The 21,829-nt window shown below is 44.1% G+C and overlaps 1 protein-coding gene across 1 annotated transcript in view; it reads right to left on the bottom strand.

Annotated features, from left to right (window-relative positions):
* Nucleotides 1–21,829, bottom strand: part of LOC138662728 (rho GTPase-activating protein 6-like) — a 219,440-nt gene that overhangs the window by 15,681 nt on the left and 181,930 nt on the right. Inside the window, exons 8-9 of the mRNA XM_069748621.1 lie at nucleotides 20,769–20,917; nucleotides 9,938–10,102 (exon numbers count right to left, since the gene is read on the bottom strand). Coding sequence (XP_069604722.1) covers nucleotides 9,938–10,102; nucleotides 20,769–20,917 — 314 coding nt within the window. The remainder of the gene's footprint in view (nucleotides 1–9,937; nucleotides 10,103–20,768; nucleotides 20,918–21,829) is intronic.

Raw genomic sequence — 21,829 nt, 5'->3', positions numbered from 1 at the left:
GTTATCAAGAATAGGGGACACACCACATCCTTTTTTTAATTATTATTTTATATATTTACATACACTACACTGGAGCTTATTTTACATGTATTTTTTAAATAAATAAATAATTGAAACTAAATTGAGACTAAAAACATCAGCCCACAGCCACCCCAGAAATGCATCTAATGTAAATGCAAACCTGAAGATTAGCCTTGTCTCTTCTCACTTGCCCTGGTACTGTGGCAAGTGGGGTAATAGTTTTGGGATTGATGTCAGCTGAGGTTACCGCCAGTCACAGGCAGTAGTTCCCAGGGTCAGCTCAGTGTCGCTTGGACTCACGGCTGAGCGGTTGCATCGTGCCACCGCTCAGCCATGCAATCCGGATGAAGCAGAGTTGGCCTTTCGTGGAACAAATAGATTGTTGCTAGACAGCTGAGGAATATGGTGTTTTATTATTTTTAATTTTACTTTAGTAAGTGGCTAAAAGAGGGTGGGGAGTGTTTATTTCAAATAAAGAAGTTTTTGTGTGTGTTTATTTCAACTAAAGAACTTTTTTATGTGTGTGTCATTTAATTTTCACTTCGGGGTTTGAAATGGGGGCGTCCTATAGATGCCTTTCCATTACTAACTTGTAGGCTTGATGTCAACTGACATTACACAGCTGATATCAACCCCACACATTTTATCTACTTGGCACTGCACCATGGCAAGTTAGAAGAGACGGGCAAAGCACCAAAATTGGCACATCTAATAGATGTGCCTTTTCTGGGCGGCTGCGGGCTGCTATTTTAAGGTGGGGGGGGGGGGGGCAATATCCATAGCTCCTTCCCAGTCTGAGAATACCAGTCCTTATCTGTCTACTTTAGCTTGACTGGTTGTCAAAAATGGGAGAGACCCCAAGCTGTGTTTTTTAAATTATTTAAATAATTTTAAAAAACGGGATTGGATACCTCTATTTTTGATAACCAGCCAATATAAAGCTCACAGCTGGGGGCTGCAGCAGTCAGTGTTACATACACTGGTTAGCAAAAATAGAGAAGGCTCAATAGCATTTTTTAAATTTTATTTATTTAGTGCACAGGTGCCAGCTGATGAATACTCCCATCATCGTTTGCCTGCTCTTTCTGCTATTAGCAAGACCAGGCGTACAATTATGAGAGTAGTACTCTGTCCTCTGTGACCGGCGATAACCTTTTTACCACCGGTCAGAGCTGCTGGCTCACATGCTGTCATGTGTGTGACAGCATGGCAACTGCAGAGCTCTGACCGGTGATGACAATCTTACCGACAATCAGAGCTGGTGTTTCCAGTGCTGTCACACAGATGACAAAGTGGGAAACGCCGGATGTTCGGGCCCCACCATTCATCTCTAATGGGGTCCGGTTTCGGGTTCGGGTACCGTTCTAGTACCTGAACGACACTTTTTTTTAAATGTTCAACTGAACCAGACGGACCCGAACAACCACGGGCCCACCCCTCACTACGTTTAAATGGTTAATATTATATTTTAGTTTTTTGATTCCCTTTACAATATATTTAAATCTAACAACATGATTAATGGATTGCTAACATATTGTTGTGAATTCTGCTTTTGGGCTCCCTCCGGTGGTTGTAGATGGTAATGCAGTTGTGCCTGGACTGCAGGATTGGACAGATGTATCTGCTAATTGCAAAGCTCACTGGGGTATTTACCTTTGCAGGACTCATTAGTCCCTGCCAGTTGTCAATGTTCTATTGCCAGTAATGGTTCTCTGCCTGGCCTCTCCTGCCTGCTGCCATTTCAGCTAAAGATAAGTGTCTGATTCTGTTTCTTAGGCTCACAGGCTGTGTCTCTATTTTTCAGTCCTGTTCATAGTTTCTATTTTGTTCCAGTTTCGACTGTCCTGTTGTTTTCTCAGTCTGGTTGGATTCGCTGGAGTTGCAGATATACTCTCCACACCTTTAGTTAGGTGGTGGAGTTTTTGTATTTTTCTGCTGTGGATATTTTGTAGATTTTGTGCTGACCGCTCAGTATCCTGTACTATACTTTCCTATCTAGGTAGAAGTGGCCTCCTTTGCTAAATCTGTTTTCCGCCTGCGTGTGTCTTTTCCTCTCCTACTCACCGTCATTATTTGTGGGAGGGCTGCCTATACTTTGGGGGTTTACTCTGAGGCAAGTCAGTTTTCCTATTTTCTATCTTTAGGGATAATTAGTCCTCCGGCTGTGTCGAGGTGTCTAGGTCTGGATAGGCACACCCCACGGCTACTTCTAGTGTCTGTGATAAGTTCAGGGTTAGCGGTCTGTATAGTTACCACTAATCCAGCGAAGGTTTTTTCATGTTGTTACAAGGCCGCCTGATCATAACAGTACAACTGGCCTACAATGAGTTAATTGCATCTCAGAAGAAGGGAGGAAAGGTTTTGAGCCATTTTTTTTTCTTCAGCCTGTTTTGTCTTCTCCTCCCTCTTAATCTCTGGGTGGCTGAGGAACCTAGTACTAACATGAATGTTCAGGAGTTAGCTTCTCGTGTGGATCAGCTTGCTGCTAGGGTACAGGGTTCAGATTATATTGTTCAGACTCCTGCTTTAGAACCTAAGATTCCCACTCCTGATTTATTTTTTGGTGACAGATCCAAATTTTTGAGTTTCAAAAACAATTGTAAACTGTTTTTTGCATTGAGACCCCGATCCTCTGGTGATCCCATTCAGCAGGTAAAGATCATCATATCCCTGCTGCGTGGTGACCCACAGGATTGGGCATTTTCCCTGGAATCTGGGGATCCTGCTTTGCTTAATGTTGATTCTTTCTTTCAAGCATTGGGGTTATTGTATGATGAGCCTAATTCTGTGGATCAAGCTGAGAAGACCTTGTTGGCCCTATCTCAAGGGCAAGAGGCGGCTGAATTGTATTGTCAGAAATTCAGAAAATGGTCTGTGCTGACTAAATGGAAAGATGATGCTTTGGCGGCAATTTTCAGAAAGGGTCTTTCTGAATCCGTTAAGGATGTTATGGTGGGGTTTCCCACACCCTCCAATCTGAGTGATTCTATGTCTTTGGCCATTCAGATTGACCGGCGCTTGCGGGAACGCAGAACTGTGCGTGCTATGGCGTTATCCTCAGAGCAAATTCCTGAGCCTATGCAGTGTGATAAGATTCTGTCTGAAACCTTGTCGTTCCGTTTTAGACGTCTCAATAGGTTGTGTTTTTATTGTGGCGACGCTTCTCATGTCATTTCTGTCTGCCCTAAGCGGACAAAAAGGATCGTCAGTTCATCAGTACTGTACAACCTAAATTTCTGTTATCTGTGTCCTTGATCTGCTCATTGTCGTCATTTTCTGTCATGCGTTTGTGGATTCAGGCGCCGCCTTGAATTTGATGGACTTTGACTTTGCTAGGCGTTGTGGTTTTCCCTTGCAGCCTTTGCAGAATCCTATTCCTTTAAGGGGCATTGATGCTACACCCTTGGCTAAAAATAAGCCCCAGTTTTGGATACAGGTGACCATGCGCATGGCGCCAGCCCACCAGGAAGATTGTCGATTTCTGGTGTTGCATAATTTGCATGATGCTGTCGTGCTGGGTTTCCTGTGGTTGCAGGTCCATAATCCTGTTTTGGATTGGAAGTCCATGTCTGTAACTAGTTGGGGTTGTCAGGGGGTTCATAATGATGTTCCTCTGATGTCTATCGCCCCTTCTCCCTCTTCTGAAATTCCGGAGTTTTTGTCTGATTTTCAGGATGTATTCGATGAGCCTAAGTCCAGTTTCCTTCCACCGCATAGGGACTGTGATTGTGCTATTGATTTGATTCCAGGCTGTAAGTTTCCTAAGGGTCGACTATTCAACCTTTCTGTACCTGAACATACCGCCATGCGGAGTTATATTAAGGAGTCTTTGGAGAAGGGGCATATTCGTCCATCTTCTTCACCATTGGGAGCAGGGTTCTTTTTTGTTGCTAAAAAAGATGGTTCTTTGAGACCCTGTATTGATTATCGCCTCTTAAATAAGATCACGGTCAAGTTTCAATACCCTTTACCTTTGCTTTCCGATTTGTTTGCTAGGATTAAGGGAGCTAGTTGGTTTACTAAGATTGACCTTCGGGGGGCTTATAATCTTGTTCGTATAAAGCAGGGGGATGAATGGAAAACTGCGTTTAACACGCCCGAAGGCCATTTTGAATACCTTGTGATGCCATTCGGACTCTCTAATGCTCCATCTGTTTTTCAGTCCTTCATGCATGATATCTTCCGGAGTTATCTTGATAAATTCTTGATCATATATTTGGACGATATTTTGATTTTTTCCGATGATTGGGAGTCTCATGTGCAGCAGGTTAGGATGGTATTTCAGATCCTTCGTGACAATGCCTTGTTTGTGAAAGGGTCTAAGTGTCTTTTTGGGGTGCAGAAGGTTTCCTTTTTGGGCTTTATTTTTTCTCCCTCATCTATAGAGATGGATCTGGTTAAGGTTCAGGCCATTCATGATTGGATTCAGCCCACATCCGTGAAGAGCCTTCAGAAATTTTTGGGTTTCGCTAATTTTTATCGCCGTTTCATTGCTAATTTTTCCAGCGTGGTTAAACCCTTGACTGATTTGACTAAGAAGGGCGCTGATGTGGCAAATTGGCCCTCTGCGGCTGTCTCTGCCTTTCAAGAACTTAAACATCGTTTTTCTTCTGCTCCAGTGTTGCGCCAGCCGGATGTTTCTCTTCCGTTTCAGGTTGAGGTTGACGCTTCTGAGATTGGGGCAGGGGCCGTTTTGTCTCAGAGGGATCCTGTTGGTTTCTTGATGAAACCGTGTGCCTTCTTTTCCCGTAAATTTTCGCCTGCGGAACGCAATTATGATGTCGGCAATCGGGAGTTGTTGGCTATGAAGTGGGCGTTTGAGGAGTGGCGACATTGGCTTGAGGGAGCTAAGCACCGTATTGTGGTCTTGACCGACCATAAGAATTTAATTTACCTCGAGTCTGCCAAACGGTTGAATCCTAGACAGGCTCGATGGTCCTTGTTTTTTTCTCGTTTTGATTTTGTGGTTTCGTACCTTCCTGGTACTAAGAATGTTAAGGCTGATGCCCTCTCTAGGAGTTTTTTGCCTGATTCTCCTGAGGTCTTGGAACCAGTCGGTATTTTGAAGGAAGAGGTGGTCCTTTCTGCCATTTCTCCTGATTTACGACGGGTTCTTCAGAAATTTCAGGCTGACAAACCTGACCGTTGTCCTGTGGGGAAACTGTTTGTTCCTGACAGATGGACTAGTAGAGTGATTTCTGAGGTTCATTGTTCTGTGCTGGCTGGTCATCCTGGTATTTTTTGTACCAGAGACTTGGTTGGTAGGTCCTTTTGGTGGCCTTCTTTGTCGCGTGATGTGCGGTCTTTTGTGCAGTCCTGTGGGACTTGTGCGCGGGCCAAGCCTTGTTGCTCCCGTGCTAGTGGGTTGCTTTTGCCATTGCTGGTCCCTGAGAGGCCCTGGACGCATATTTCTATGGATTTTATTTCCGATCTTCCTGTTTCCCAAAGGATGTCGGTTATCTGGGTTGTTTGTGACCGATTCTCTAAGATGGTTCATTTGGTGCCTTTGCCTAAATTGCCTTCTTCTTCTGATTTGGTTCCGTTGTTTTTTCAGCATGTGGTCCGTTTGCATGGTATTCCGGAGAATATTGTGTCCGACAGAGGTTCCCAGTTTGTTTCTAGGTTTTGGCGGGCCTTTTGTGCCAAGCTGGGCATTGATTTGTCTTTTTCTTCTGCATTTCATCCTCAGACAAATGGCCAGACTGAGCGAACTAATCAGACCTTGGAGACCTATTTGAGATGCTTTGTGTATGCTGATCAGGATGATTGGGTGGCTTTTTTGCCATTGGCCGAGTTTGCCCTTAATAATCGGGCTAGTTCGGCTGCTTTGGTTTCGCCTTTTTTTTGTAATTTTGGTTTTCATCCTCGTTTTTCTTCTGGGCAGGTTGAGCCTTCTGACCTTCCTGGTGTGGATTCTGTGGTCAACAGGTTGCAGCAGATTTGGGCTCATGTGGTGGACAATTTGGTGCTGTCTCAGGAGGAGGCTCAACGTTTTGCTAACCGTCGTCAGTGTGTTGGTTCCCGGCTTCGAGTTGGGAATCTGGTTTGGTTATCTTCCCGTCATGTTCCTATGAAGGTTTCTTCCCCTAAGTTTAAGCCTCGGCTTATTGGTCCTTATAGGATTTCTGAGATTATTAATCCGGTGCCCTTTCGCCTGGCGCTTCCGGCCTCTTTTGCTATTCATAATGTCTTCCATAGATTTTTGTTGCGGAAATATGTGGAGCCCGTTGTTCCCTCTGTTGATCCTCTGGCCCCTGTGTTGGTTGATGGGGAGTTGGAATATGTTGTTGAGAAGATTTTGGATTCTCATTTTTCGAGGCGGAAGCTTCAGTACCTTGTCAAATGGAAGGGTTATGGCCAGGAGGATAATTCTTGGGTTTATGCTTCTGATGTCCATGCCGCTGATTTGGTTCGTACCTTTAATCGGGCTCATCCTGATCGGCCTGGGGGCTCTGGTGAGGGTTCGGTGACCCCTCCTCAAGGGGGTACTGTTGTGAATTCTGCTTTTGGGCTCCCTCCGGTGGTTGTAGATGGTAATGCAGTAATGCAGTTGTGCCTGGACTGCAGGATTGGACAGGTGTATCTGCTAATTGCAAAGCTGACTGGGGTATTTAGCTTTGTAGGACTCATTAGTCCCTGCCAGTTGTCAATGTTCTATTGCCAGTAATGGTTCTCTGCCTGGCCTCTCCTGCCTGCTGCCATTTCAGCTAAAGATAAGTGTCTGATTTTGTTTCTTAGGCTCACAGGCTGTGTCTCTATTTTTCAGTCCTGTTCATGGTTTCTATTTTTGTTCCAGCTTCGACTGTCCTGTTGTTTTCTCAGTCTGGTTGGATTCGCTGGAGTTGCAGATATACTCTCCACACCTTTAGTTAGGTGGTGGAGTTTTTGTATTTTTCTGCTGTGGATATTTTGTAGATTTTGTGCTGACCGCTCAGTATCCTGTACTATACTTTCCTATCTAGGTAGAAGTGGCCTCCTTTGCTAAATCTGTTTTCCGCCTGCGTGTGTCTTTTCCTCTCCTACTCACCGTCATTATTTGTGGGAGGGCTGCTTATACTTTGGGGGTCTACTCTGAGGCAAGTCAGTTTTCCTATTTTCTATCTTTAGGGATAATTAGTCCTCCGGCTGTGTTGAGGTGTCTAGGTCTGGATAGGCACACCCCACGGCTACTTCTAGTGTCTGTGATAAGTTCAGGGTTTGCGGTCTGTATAGTTACCACTACTCCAGCGAAGGTTTTTTCATGTTGTTCCAAGGCCGCCTGATCATAACACATATATACACTGGAAGTGTATATATGCTGAAAGTGTTGGCACCTTTGAAATTGTTTCAGAAAATGAAGTGCTTCTCCCAGAAAATTACTGCAATTACACATGTTCTGTTATACACAAGTTTATTTCCTTTGTGTGTACAAAAACAATCCAAAAATACAGAGGAAAAAGGCAAATTTTTTGGAAACTGCTCCATATCTCTCATATTTGAAGGCGCCTTCCCCCAACAGAAATTTTAAGATCTCGCCACAGGTGATCAATGAAGTTCAGATCCAAACTCATTTCTGCCACTTCAGAACTCTCCAGCGCTGTGTTCCATCCACTTCTGGGGGGCTTTTTGAAGTATATTTGTAGTCATTGTCCTGCTAGAAGACCCATGACCTAGGACGCAAACCCAGCTTTCTAACACTGGGCACTACATTGGGACCCAAAATCCTTTAGTAATCTTTAGATTTCATAATGCCTTGCCCTACAATATTTGACTGTAGGTAATGTGTTCTTTTCTTCATTCTGTTTTTGTTAACAGTAGAATGATGTGCTTTACCAAAAAACTACATCTTGATCTCATCTGTCTACAAGATTCTTTCCCAGAAAGATTTTGGATTACAAATCTACATTTTAGCAAACTGCAGTCTAGTTTTTATGTCCCTATAAGTGGTGGCATCCTCCGTCTTCTCCTGCTATATCATTTCATTTAATTGAAATATTTGACTCTCCACAGTATTTGACTGTAGGCACTGTGTTTTCATCTCATTCTGTTTTCAGTAAACAGTAGAATGATCTGCTTTAAAAAAAAATTCTCTCTTGGAAGATTTTTGCTTACTCGTGTACATTTTGGCAAAGTGCAGTCTAGCTTTTTTATTTCTGTGTGTCAGCAGTGGGGTCCTCCTGGGTCTCCGGCCATAGTTTTTAATTTCATTCAAATATTGACAGATAGTTTGCACTGGCACTGATGCACCCTGAGCCTGCAGAACAGCTTGAATTTCTTTGTACCTTGATTGGGGCAGCTGATCCACCATCTGAACTATCCTGTGTTGCAACTTTTCATCATTTTTTCCCCTGCCATCCACGTCCAGGGAGATTAGCTACAGTGCCATGTGTTGTAAACTTCTTGATTATGTTGCGTACCGTGGACAAAGGAGAATCAAGATAGCTCGAGATGGACTTCTAACCTTGAGATTGTTGCTATTGTTCATTAACTTTGGTTCTCAAGTTCTCAGACAGTTCTCTTCTCCTTGTTCTGTTCTTCATGCTTAGTGTGACACACACAAACACACAATGCAGAGATTGAGTCAACTTCTCCCCTTTTTATCTGGTTTCAGGTGTGATTTTCATATCGACCACACCTGTTACTTGCCACAGGTTAGTTTGAATGAGCATCACATGCTGAAAACAAAGTGGTTTACCCATAATTTTGGAAAGGTGCAAACTGTTTTTTCCAGCCCATTTTGGGGGTTTTGTGTGAAGTATACATAATCTGAGTTTTTCAGCACATTTTTTTGCTCTGAAAACGCCCCTCTCGACTTATATTCAAGTCATTGTTCCAGATGATGCTGGGGGAGGGGGAGCGGGGAGCAGCGGGTCACAGGAGGCAGGAGCCGGTGGCTGCGGCTAAAGCCTGTGCCCATGGCTAAAGATAAATGAATATTCACTGCACTAGCAGTAAATATTAATTTCTGTTATAGCACGCACAGGGTCAGCCACAGCAGCCGGCTTCCAGCAGCTGCCGGGCTAGCAGTGGTGCCCACTCATTAAGGTAATGAATATTCACTTCTCTCATCTTCCATAGGTGTGGAGTGGAGTGAATATTCATTAGCTTAATGAGCGAAGATACGTGATCGCCCCACCACTGGAGCTGCTGGCACCGGAACGAGATGCGAGGGCACGTAGGGAAGGTAAGTAGGATGTTTTGGTTTTTTTAGTGCTTTTCACATGGGAATCATACATACAAGGATAGGAATGAGGAGCCATGCATACAAGGATGGGAATGAGGAGCCATGCAGACAAGGATGGGAATAAGGAGACATGCATACAAGGATGGGGATGAGGAACCATGCATACCAGAATGGGGATAATGAGCCATGCAGACAAGGATGGGGATGAGGAGCCATTCATACAAGAATGGAGATAATGAGCCATGCAGACAAGGATGGGGATAAGTAGACATGCAGCCAAGGATGGGAATAATGAGCCATGCAGACAATGATGGGGATGAGGAGCCATGCATACAAGGATGGGAATAAGGGGACAATGCATACCCGGGTTATACTCAAGTCAATACGTTTTCCCAGTTTTTCGTGGCAAAATTAGGTTCCTCAGCTTATACTCAGGTCGGCTTATACACGAGTATATATGGTATGTCCAATTTTCCTTTTTTTGTATTGTTGCACTACACACACAGGAAATAAAAGTATATAACAAAACATGCATAATTGTAATAACTATGATACTGTCTGTTTGTTTTTTTATAAAAAAAACAACAAAAGGGGTTGTACTGCTGTAATGCCCCTGCTGAGAGCCGCTGAGATCACTAATTTACCGCGGCACTGTCAAGGTGAAGTCAGCGGCACAGCCAATGCCAGGTACCGGAACTGCGGCGGAGGTCACCGGGGGACCCGGGGAAGGCGAGTAAAGAGATCAATACCCACCATGTATAATTCTTGATAATGCCGTATCAGCGTCTCTGTCACTTTGATCTGAGCCGCACTGTCCTGGAAGCTTTGCCTCTCACACTCCAAACCTTTCTCATTCTGGAGTAAGTTTGGGCCAAATATAGTTGCAAGGTTAGCAACAGACATTTTATTTCCTGGGATCTGTGAAAATCAATACACAGTGCATTAAAATGAAACATACATTATATATATATATATATATATATATATATATATATATATATATATATATATATATACACACACAAGATAATAATATAGGTAGATATTAAAAAAGAAAAAAAAACATTTTTTAAACATAAATATACATAAATTCTATATATGGAGAGAAATAAAAACAGGAGATAGGAAAAAAACTGTCGCGTCAGCAGAAGATGAAGCATTGCCAGAAACAATAACGGAAGGTGAATGTCCACCCCGAATGCCATTATTGTAATTAAATAAGTTACCTTCCATTGTTTACAACTTCATAATTCTGAAACAGCTTCACATGGACCACGATAACATGCAGGCTGCCACTAGAGGGAGCTCAGGAGCTAACTATGGTGGGATCCCTCTAGCGGTGGCCATGATTATATCTTACCCACAGCGTGTGCATGAATGTGCAGAAAACGAAGAGCCTATAAAGGCCAACTGGTGCACAGTTTTTAATCAATCCTAATTGCTAAAATAATTTTTGGCTTAAAATTGATATATTTAAGTAAAAAATAACAATTGTCCATGAAGGTAGATAGCCCCTATACCTGTGACTTGTTAAAAAAAAGAGTTAAATACTTATAAAAACTAATATGCCTGAGCTCCCCTGATTCCGCTGCTTTTTTCCATTTTGTGCTGTGTTGCTCCATTGCAGAGATATTCACATTTGTTTCTTCTGGAGCGCAGTATGTGAAATCTCTGCTTGTAGCGCAACTGGGCGTTTCTTCACAGTCTAATCTGGGATCCTGTGCTTTCATCCCCCCAGATGCTGCAAATCTCAGCTCAGCAGCTGATCTAGTAGTATCCAAAGCTGCCAAGCTGTGATTGTAATAATCTGGAAGGGAGGAGTGACGTCATTGCTCATCAGTCCGACACTCGCATTGTTCTCGTAAGAATTGGCCATTGTGAACTGAGGTAAACTTACTGACATAATCTCAGTTCACAGCGGCCGGGTCTCACGGAGTACAGTGTCAGACCTAGCAGTGTCTGCTGTGCCAGTCTACGGAGCTGAGCTCTCTGAACGGGGCTCCATAGACTTGACAAAGAAGACTGGGATCATCATGGGACCTCCATTTTGATTATGGCGGACCCAAGTGGATTATTTTTTTTGAGCAATAAATGGATAAAACAGGGAACATGTAAGGGAGTGATATTTACAAATAAAGGATTTTTCTGTGTGAGGTTATTTCTTTTGACTATGGGGTTAGTAATCGGGGTGTCTGATAGACGTCTCTCCATTACTAACCCTTGGGTATGATGTTAGCGGACATTACACAGCTGACATCAACCACAAAATTGTTACCCCGATTACCCTAGTGCGGGGGTGATGAGCCGAGGCTAAGCACCAGAATTGGTGCATATAATGGAGGTGCCATTTCTTGGGCAGCTGAGGGTTGGTCTTATTAGGCTGGGAACAAGCCAATATCCATTGCCCTTCCCAGCTTATTAATATCAGGCCTCAACTATCTGCTGTGCCTTAGCTGGTTATTATCATTTTTTTAGGATACTCCTATTTTAATAACCAGTAAAGGCAAAGCAGAGAGCATTGAGCTGATATTCATAAGCAGGGAAGGTGCATAGATATTGGCCCCTTCCCAGCCTAATAACACGAGCTAACAGCGGTTTGCTTTCCCTTGGCTGATTATAAAAATAGGGGGGACCGGACATTGTTTTTTTCATTTATTTATGTACTTGCAAGTACAGTAACATTTACACTCAAAGCCCTGCTCCACTCTTACACTCTGACCTTTGCCTTCTGGTTCAAGATTTGTTTAAGTAATTTTCCTGTCCACATTTGTTTACAGGGCAATTGTCCTGCTCCTACCCCCATTTTGCCTCCTTGTGCAGCACCCTAGCAGTTACTATAACCATTTTATAGCCATTTGACACCACCAAAATTTGTGTCTCCATTGACGTATTTGGGTTTCAGGTCCAGGGTCAAGTTCGGGTCAAATTCTGGTACCCAAATCAAACTTTTTTTCTCAAGTTCGACTCCATAGCCTTTGAATGTCGGATTCAGGGATCATCATGGGAACGCCATGGACTATGCAGGACCTGCATGGGAACTTTTTGTTTTCAAATAAATTGGAGAACAGGGTCTTGTCTCTATTCCTCTCTTTTTACGTTTTTCAGGTTTTAACTTGTGGACTACGTCAGATTTGATGGACTACGGCGCACCTTCTTGGCTTTTAAAAAAAAATAAAATGGTGGACTAGGGAAAGTGTCGGGGAGTGCTTTTTCAAATAAAATTATTTTCATTAGTGGGTTAGTAAAGGGGGTGTCTGATAGACTCCTCTCCATTACTAACCTAAGGGCTTGAAGGCAGATGTGATTTTTTGACAATTCACAGCTGACATCAACCCCAAACCCCATTACCCCAATTGCTACTACACCAGGGCAATCGGGAAGAGCGACGGCAAAGCGCCAGAATTGGTGCATCCAATGTGATTCTGGTGCACCTGCGGTATGCTATTTTTAGGCTGGAAAAGGGCCAATAACCAGGAACCTTCCCAGCCTGATATTATCAGCTCAGAGCTGTCTGCTTTACCTTGGCTGTTTATCAAAACTAGAGGGAACCCCAAGTCATTTTTTTTATTTATTAGGGTATACCAGGCTAAACACCCTTTAGTGCCACATGAAAGTTTGTAATATGTAGGGGGCTTGTGAAATTATATATCTACAGGACATCTATATATTCTATTAATATGGAGCCATTATACTGTGGAGAACTATATGGGGCCCATTGTACTATATGGAGAACTATATAGGCAATCTAGGGGGTTCAATAGGATGAAAATTATTTTGTAAGGGCGGAAAAGTTATGAAATATGCTCTTCCACAACCCCGATGAATACTATTATTTTTTAGGGGGGGGGGCAATTAATGTGTGACCCTGCTCTGTCCATTTCTATGGAAACAGTGGTGCAATGTGTAACCCTGTTCTGTTTACCTCTAAGGGAGTAGTGGTGTAATGTGTGACCCCACTCTGTCCACTACATTACTACTCCCTTAGAAGTAGACAGAACGGGGTCACACATTACACCACTGCTCCCTTAGAGGTAGGCAGTGCAGGGTCACACATTGCAGCACCGCTCCCATAGAAGTGGGCAGAGCAGGGTCACACATTACACCACTGCTCTCACGGAAGTGGACGGAGCGGTTTCACACATTACACCACTGCTCCCATAGAAGTGAACCTAGCAGGGTCACACATTACACCACTGATCCTTTAGAAGTGGACAGAGCAGGGTAACACATTAAACCATTGCTCCCATAGAAGTAGATGGAACGGGGGTCACATATTACACCACTGCTCCCATAGAAGTGGACTGAACAAGGTCACACATTACACCACTGCTCCCATAGATATGGATGAAGCGGTGTCACATTTCACCACTGCTCCCATAGAAGTAGACTCGGCGTTATATCCAAGGACTCTTTTCCAGAAGGTCACTCTGTCTCATCAGTTACTTCACTCCAGGATCTCGCTATCCCTTCTCCTTCATTCTCCTTTTCTATGGATCAACCGTTGGCAGCACTGCTCACTTGGCACTCCAAACTCGAACTCCTAACTATCAGGAAGCCATTACTCGCCCTAACACTAAGCCTCTCCCACTATGGGCTAGACCAAACATTAACTCTATCTTACCTCAATATCACTACCTATGCTACAGTCAACTAAAGGTGTTTCTTACAAAATTAGAATATCATCAAAGAGTTAATTTGCTTCAGTTCTTCAATACAAAAAGTGAAACTCAAATATAGAGTCATTACAAACATTGATCTATTTCAATTGTTTATTCCTTTTTATGTTGATGATTATGGCTTACAGCCAATGAAAACCCATAAGTAATTATCTCAGTGAATTAGAATAATTAACAAAAAACCTGCAAAGCCTTCATAAGTATTTAAAAAGGTCCCTTAGTCTGTTTCAGTAGCTCCACAAATGTGGGGAAGACTGCTGACTGACAGATGTCCAGAAGGCAGTCACTGACACACACCACAAGGAGGGGAAGCCACAAAAGGCCATTGCTAAAAAAGCCGGCTGTTCACACAGTGCTGTATCCAAACATATTAATGGAAAGTTGAGTGGAAGGAAAAAGTGTGTGTCATGATCCAGACCGGGTTTTGAGCCCTGTTTTCCCTTTTTCCCGGTCTGGTCACGTCCAGAGTTAACCTTTCTCAGCCTCTGTCTGGGTTCAGGTTGGCTATTTATTGCTGCTGCTTCCTGCAGACTATGTCAGTTATAGTTTTTGCCTAGTGCTGCTGTAGCTGACTCTGATTGCTCTGATTGTGTTGTGAATTCTGTTGTCAAGCTCCCTCCTGTGGTCGTGAATGGTGCTTCGGTGAGTTCTGTCCGTGGGCTCCCTCTGGTGGCTGTCAGTGGAGCTGCTGCTTCTGAGGTTCCTTACACAGGTGACGTGGTTTATCCTTTGGTTGGCTTCTCTATTTAACTCCACTTAGATCGTTACTCCATGCCAGCTGTCAATGTTTTTGCATTGGTTCAGTTCGCTCTTGGATCTTTCTGGTGACCTGTCTACTCCAGCAGAAGCTAAGTTCCTGATAGTATCTAATTCATTCATTGTTTTCTTGTCCAGCTGGATATCATGATTTTGTCTTGCTAGCTGGAAGCCCTGGGATGCAGAGTGGCATCTCCGCACCGTTAGTCGGTGCGGAGGTCTTTTTGCACACTCTGCGTGGTCTTTTGTAGTTTTTTGTGCTGATCGCAAAGCTACCTTTCCTATCCTCTGTCTATTTAGTAAGACTGGCCTCCCTTTGCTGAAACCTGTTTCATTTCTGCGTTTGTGACTTTCATCTTTACTCACAGTCAATATATGTGGGGGGCTGCCTTTTCCTTTGGGGAATTTCTCTGAGGCAAGGTAGGGTTTATTTTATATCTCTAGGGCTAGCTAGCTCTTAGGCTGTGACGAGGCGCCTAGGGAGCATCAGGAGCGCTCCACGGCTATTTCTAGTGTGTGTGTGATAGGATTAGGGATTGCGGTCAGCAGAGCTCCCACATCCCAGAGCTTGTCCTGTATGAGTTTTAACTATCAGGTCATTCCTGGTGCTCCTAACCACCAGGTCATAACAGATTGGTCCTGCTGCGTTTGATGTCTGAACCCGTGTCTCTGTTTTCCCCTATTCCTGTCTTGACTCAGTGTTTCCCTTTAGTGTGCAGACTTCCTGGTTTTGACTTGGCTTGTATCCTGACCTGTTTCTGTCCTTTGTCTTTTGGCTTATCACTTACATCTGGCTTCTTGGTTTTAGGGATCTTCATTTCCATATTATTCATTATTAGTCACACTAAGTACTATGGATACCCCCATTACCACTAAGCACTCCTTTATTGCCGTTATTGCCTTTATAGAATTTTACACAAGCAAATCCGCAATGTGCGCACATAGGCTAAATTTTTCCTTTAATTTGGAAATCAAAGTCCCAGAGTCTGGAGGAAGAGTGGCGAGGTCACAATCCAAGCTGCTGGAGGTCTCGTGTGAAGTTTCCACAATCAGTGATGGTTTGGGGAGCCATGTCATCTGCTGGTGTAGGTCCACTGTGTTTTATCAAGGCCAAAGTCAGCGCAGCTGTCTACCAGGACGTTGTAGAGCACTTCATGCTTCTCTCTGCTGACAAGCTTTTTGGAGATAGAAATGTCATTCTCCGGCATGACTTGGCCCCCATCCACACTGCCAAAAGTACCAATACCTGGTTTACAAACAACAGTATCACTGTGCTTGAATGGCAGCAAACTCGCCTGACCTTAACCCCATAGAGAATCTATGGTTTATTGTCAAGAGGAAGATGAGACACCAGATCCAACAATGCAGACGAGCTGAAGGCTGCTATCAATGCTTCCATAACCCCTCAGCACGGCCACAGGCTGATCGCATCCATGCCACATCGCATTGATGCAGTAATTGATGCAAAAGGAGCCCAACCAAGTATTGAGTGCATTTACTGAACATACATTTCAGTCGGACAACATTTTGGATTTTAAAATATTTTTTCAAGCTGGTGTTATAAAGTATTCTAATTTACTGAGATAATGACTTGGGGGTTTTCATTGTCTGTAAGCCATAATCATCAACATTAACAGAATTAAACACGTGAAATAGATCACTCTGCTTGTAACGACTCTATATACGAGTTTTACTTTTTGTACTGAAGAACTGAAATAAATTAACTTTTTGATGATATTCTAATTTTGTGCACCTGTATCTTTTTCACTATACCTTGCACTATACTTATCCTTCATCATATATTCTATCGTGTACATTACTAATATTAATAGATACTGCACATGACCACATCACAATACATTACAGAGACGCAGGAAAATATTCACAGGAGTGGTGTCTTCAGGAGTAGGTATGCATCATTGTCCACCACCGCCCTAACACCCTGATATTGTCCCCTGACATTGGGGTCATACACACAATTCATAATAAGTCACATTACAAGTTGCTGTGATGAAAGTGCAGCGCCCCAGAGACCTGGTCGTTGCAGTATGACACTCTGCCACTAAGGGGAGTGATGGTACGTCTGATGGCACTAAGGAGTTCTCCTGACCAGGTATCACCAGCACACATTACACTTCACACTCCGGCCTCTAGGGGGAGCAAAAGGCTTTATTTATTGGGCCACTCCTCACATTGGTAAAACTAGAGGCTTGGGAGGAAGTTAGTCAGAAGCTGACTGGGCTGGATTCAGGCAACATCCCGTGGCAGGGGGTGTTGCAGAGAGAAGACACAGGGGGGTCCCTGTCGGGCGTGGGAACCTGGCAGGTGCCTAGCGAACAGAACAGAACGTAACGGAACCGCGCCTGCACACCCCGCGGCGGTATCCAGGAGAGAGACACGAAGGGAAGGATATTGTGGAACAGTGTAAACGAGATCAAGCACAAAGGAGAGCCAGTAGGAGTCGTGCCGAGAGACAGAGGCAACATCTTACTGAGGCGCGTAGCCGGTGGCCGGAACACCGCGGGAGTAACTGACTCTAGGCCTTACTTCGAACTCCGCAGGACAGTTAATTATAGATTGGCTGTCTACCTTACTACACCTACGAAGACATAGGGGGCAACGCGTGGAGAGGGGCGTCTCTAGGGTCCCGGAAGAGCTCCGAGCCTTCCCGTCATACGGGTGGCGTCCTAGCCATAACATACCTGGGGGACGTTGAAACTAGTAACATCTGGAACCAAAGAACGAGAGAGCTGTAGAGAACGAACGAACGAGAACAGTAGTTGTGAGGACTATTCCGAATGCTCAGCAGGGTAGGACTACAACACACAGGCGCTAGTGGTAGGCATTCATCGAGATTCAGTGTGTGATTTAAGTACTCCTTTAATTTATTTGAGCAGTGTATATATAAAATTCATATATTAGTGTGGAGATCTGAGGTTGTAGGTTGTAATAATCACCTAGGCAGGCTAGTGATGCAACCATTTTTTATTCCTTACATCCATGGTCTTACAACAACTCAGAGTAGATGGCCAAAATATATTGTCCCCGGTCTGCAAGATCCCAACCTGGGGGGCGGTAGTTCCACTGCTCCCATACCATGCAATACTCACTTAACTTTTGGTTTGCCCAGAGCTTTTGTATTTACCGCCAGTATAGTATGTAGTTACAGTTAACGTTCCTTCAGGTGACAGATACCACTACCGTAGCGCATGTATCTAGTTCCAGCCCGCATCAACAGTCCTTAGGATAGTTCCTCAAATCCAGACAACAGATAACAAGATCGTAGCACATGTATCTAGTTCCAGCCAGCATCAATAGTCCTTAGGATAGTTCCTCAAATCCAGACAACAGATATCAAGACCATAGCGCATGTATCTAGCTCCAGCCAGCATCAACAGTCCTTAGGATAGTTCCTCAAATCCAGACAACAGATATCAAGACCATAGCGCATGTATCTAGCTCCAGCCAGCATCAACAGTCCTTAGGATAGTTCCTCAAATCCAGACAACAGATAACAAGATCGTAGCACATGTATCTAGTTCCAGCCAGCATCAACAGTCCTTAGGATAGTTCCTCAAATCCAGACAACAGATAACAAGACCGTAGCGCATGTATCTAGCTCCAGCCAGCATCAACAGTCCTTAGGATAGTTCCTCAAATCCAGACAACAGATAACAAGATCGTAGCACATGTATCTAGTTCCAGCCAGCATCAACAGTCCTTAGGATAGTTCCTCAAATCCAGACAACAGATAACAAGACCATAGCGCATGTATCTAGCTCCAGCCAGCATCCACAGTCCTTAGGATAGTTCCTCAGATCCAGATGACAGATAACACGACCGTAGCGCATGTATCTAGTTCCAGCCAGCATCAACAGTCCTTAGGATAGTTCCTCAAATCCAGACGACAGATAACAAGACCATAGCGCATGTATCTAGTTCCTGCCAGCATCAACAGTCCTTAGGATAGTTCCTCAAATCCAGACAACAGATAACAAGACCATAGCGCATGTATCTAGCTCCAGCCAGCATCAACAGTCCTTAGGATAGTTCCTCAAATCCAGACAACAGATAACAAGATCGTAGCACATGTATCTAGTTCCAGCCAGCATCAACAGTCCTTAGGATAGTTCTTCAAATCCAGACAACAGATAACAAGACCATAGCGCATGTATCTAGCTCCAGCCAGCATCCACAGTCCTTAGGATAGTTCCTCAGATCCAGACGACAGATAACACGACCGTAGCGCATGTATCTAGTTCCAGCCAGCATCAACAGTCCTTAGGATAGTTCCTCAAATCCAGACGACAGATAACAAGACCATAGCGCATGTATCTAGTTCCTGCCAGCATCAACAGTCCTTAGGATAGTTCCTCAAATCCAGACAACAGATAACAAGACCATAGCGCATGTATCTAGCTCCAGCCAGCATCCACAGTCCTTAGGATAGTTCCTCAGATCCAGACGACAGATAACACGACCGTAGCGCATGTATTCAGCTCCAGTTAGCAACCAATTTCCATTCTCCATAGGCCATCCATACATGGGCACCAACACAAACTCACTCACTAAACATGTGGCTTATTGTTCTCCCTCTCCTATGATCAGCCCCATTGATGGGCAGAAGTGTTCACACCTTCCCCCTTAAAAAATTTGCTGAAGAATGTTCCAGCCTGTCTGCAGAGTTGTGTACTAGGGATTCCTCTGGCAGAGAGGAACAAAGACACACATGTCCCCATCAGACACAGGACAAAAATGCTAATGTAGACCTTATGTACACATGAGATCCAGCCGCCATGTCTTCCTCTGCTTACTGTCACTGAATGCAAACATTGATTTGTGAGGCTGAACACTTTTCAGGAGAGATTTGTGCACCTTAAACAAATCTCTAATAATCACAATCATTTGATCGACGTATCGGTCCTCTGTGCTGGAAAAAGTCCTTAGCTAGCTCCTCACAATTAGTAATGTCCCCTTTTGTGCCTACAGACAATAATAATCCCCTTTGTACCTCAGCTTAATAAAGGGACAATCTCAAGATCAATAGTTACACTCTATCCTTAGGATAGGGAATACATTACTGATCTCTGAGGGTTTGACCAGTGGGACCACCAACAATTCCAAGAATGGAGTTTGCAGAACTCAGTCTCTAATGGAGCGAAGTGTGCATGCTCAACCTCTCCTTTATTCACTGTCAGTAGGACGGGATGGAATAGCTGAGCGCTCTATTCAGCTTTCTACTGGAGTTTTTTTTAAATGGGTTATCTGGTGTAGAATGACGAGTCTGCAGTCACTCTGATGGGGCGAGGACGTGCCCATTAGATGGGTACTGCTGACCTTGTCATAGACATCAGCGAATCCTCGCAGCGCGCAGTGAACACAGACTAACTGCAGACTGGTCATTCTAGACCAAACAACCCCTTTAATTTGACAGCTTAGATACAGGCTAGCCAAGCCCACTGTTAAGCAAGAAAAGCCAAAAAAGTGTCAGGCTTGTGAAATTTTGTGACTTCTTTTGATCCTTTTAGACGATTAGAGAATGAGCGCCCAGGTAAGAGCAGATCAGCGATTCCTAGAATGAGACTCCCACTGTTAAGTTACATGAAATGGACCAGTAGTCCTTAAGGGGTTGTCCGCAGACTGACTGCAGCCTGTACTATGTCCTCAGAGTGGATATCCACCTTGATGACATATGGATGAGGAGCTGCTGCTGATCAGCCATCATTGATTGGCTGCAGCAGTCACTAAACACAACAATGTCACGTCACCCACCTGCAGTGCTGGCATAGCTAGAATGGCGCCACTGGGGAAGGTGAATATACAATTGATTCTTTTCCATGGGGCTCAGACTTGATTAATCGGGGGTTGTCCAGCAGTGGGCAGTGCTACATAATGCCATGACGTACCCTACCGGCTTTTGACCTCAGATCTCTCGACTACCCCGCCTCATGGCTTGTCCGTGAGAAGTGATGAGCTACAACTGCAATCCAAACCAGAACATCACATTGCTGGCCATGTTGTGTACTTCAGCTGTCAATCAATTGCTAAAATCAATTAGTAATGCTACAAATAGTCCCGGTGTTTCGCCGGCCTTACCTGGAAGCATAGTCATTGTATTGGTTAATGCTCGCCAAGCACTGCAGTGCACTCACCTGCTCTCCTGAACGGCTCTCTGTGTCTTTTTCATGAAGAGAAACCTTGTGTAGAAGTTGTAAGATCCGCAGCAACGTGTCGGCATTACATGGGGGCAGGGAGCATATCAGGAGCTGCTGAACGTGTAGTCGTTGGTCAAGATCCATCTCTGGAAAAGGAAACGAAATGTCAATATTTAAGTATTGCGTCTACATTCTCATTCCTCTCTATGAACTTACACTACATGCTGATTAAAAAAGAACACTCCAAAATAAGCCACATTAAAGAGGCTGTCCACTATTAGACTGCCCCTTAATAATGAGCCTAGAGAGGTGAAAAAAATAACATTTGTCACGATTCCTCCTATCAGAGTGCCTGGACGCAGTGAATGACAGTTTTGCCGTTCCATCTAGGACATGCTGAGCAGTCAGTATGGTGACGGACAGCTCAGCCGTCCAATCGGATTCTGGGGCGTGCTGAGTTGTCAGTGTCTTGAGTGACAGTTTAGCTGTCCAATCAGGGTAGGGGTGTGCCGGGGATTCAACCATGTGTCTTCTGCTTGGAGTAATTACCAGGCTATTTAGCCAGCTCTCTGCCTTTGATTGCTACCAATTGTAGCTTTGTTCTTGAGGTGTGTGCTTGCTTGGTGCTCCTTGTATTCTGATCTTTGTTGTTTGACCTTCAATTTGCCTTAACCATCTGATTGCCTAGCCCTTTTGTTGTGATCCGCTACCACCTTGGAATTCTGACATCGGACTGTTACCCAACTATGACTTTGTCTCACTCCTTTGTCTATGATGTCCCCTCGTGGCTATTGACCTTGGACCTCTTGATTACCCAGCCTAGCGGCTTGTCCATGAGTAGTGACTAGTATCTGGAATTGATGCATTGCTCCTCTGTACTCAACACTGACTCTCTTGCCAGTTTCCTGGCATCAACATCCAGTGGGGCTTTAGTTGAGCCTGCAGACAATTACTTTTTACTATATCAAAGATTTTTAAGAGCATATTCCCACTTTAGACAGACAAAGGAGAATTCCAATCTTAAATCCTTTCCGACACCGGGCGTAATAGTTAGCCAA

Source organism: Ranitomeya imitator, chromosome 2 (genome assembly GCF_032444005.1).
Source record: "Ranitomeya imitator isolate aRanImi1 chromosome 2, aRanImi1.pri, whole genome shotgun sequence".
Classification (NCBI taxonomy): Eukaryota; Metazoa; Chordata; class Amphibia; order Anura; family Dendrobatidae; genus Ranitomeya; species Ranitomeya imitator.
This window is presented reverse-complemented; position numbering and strand designations above follow the sequence as displayed.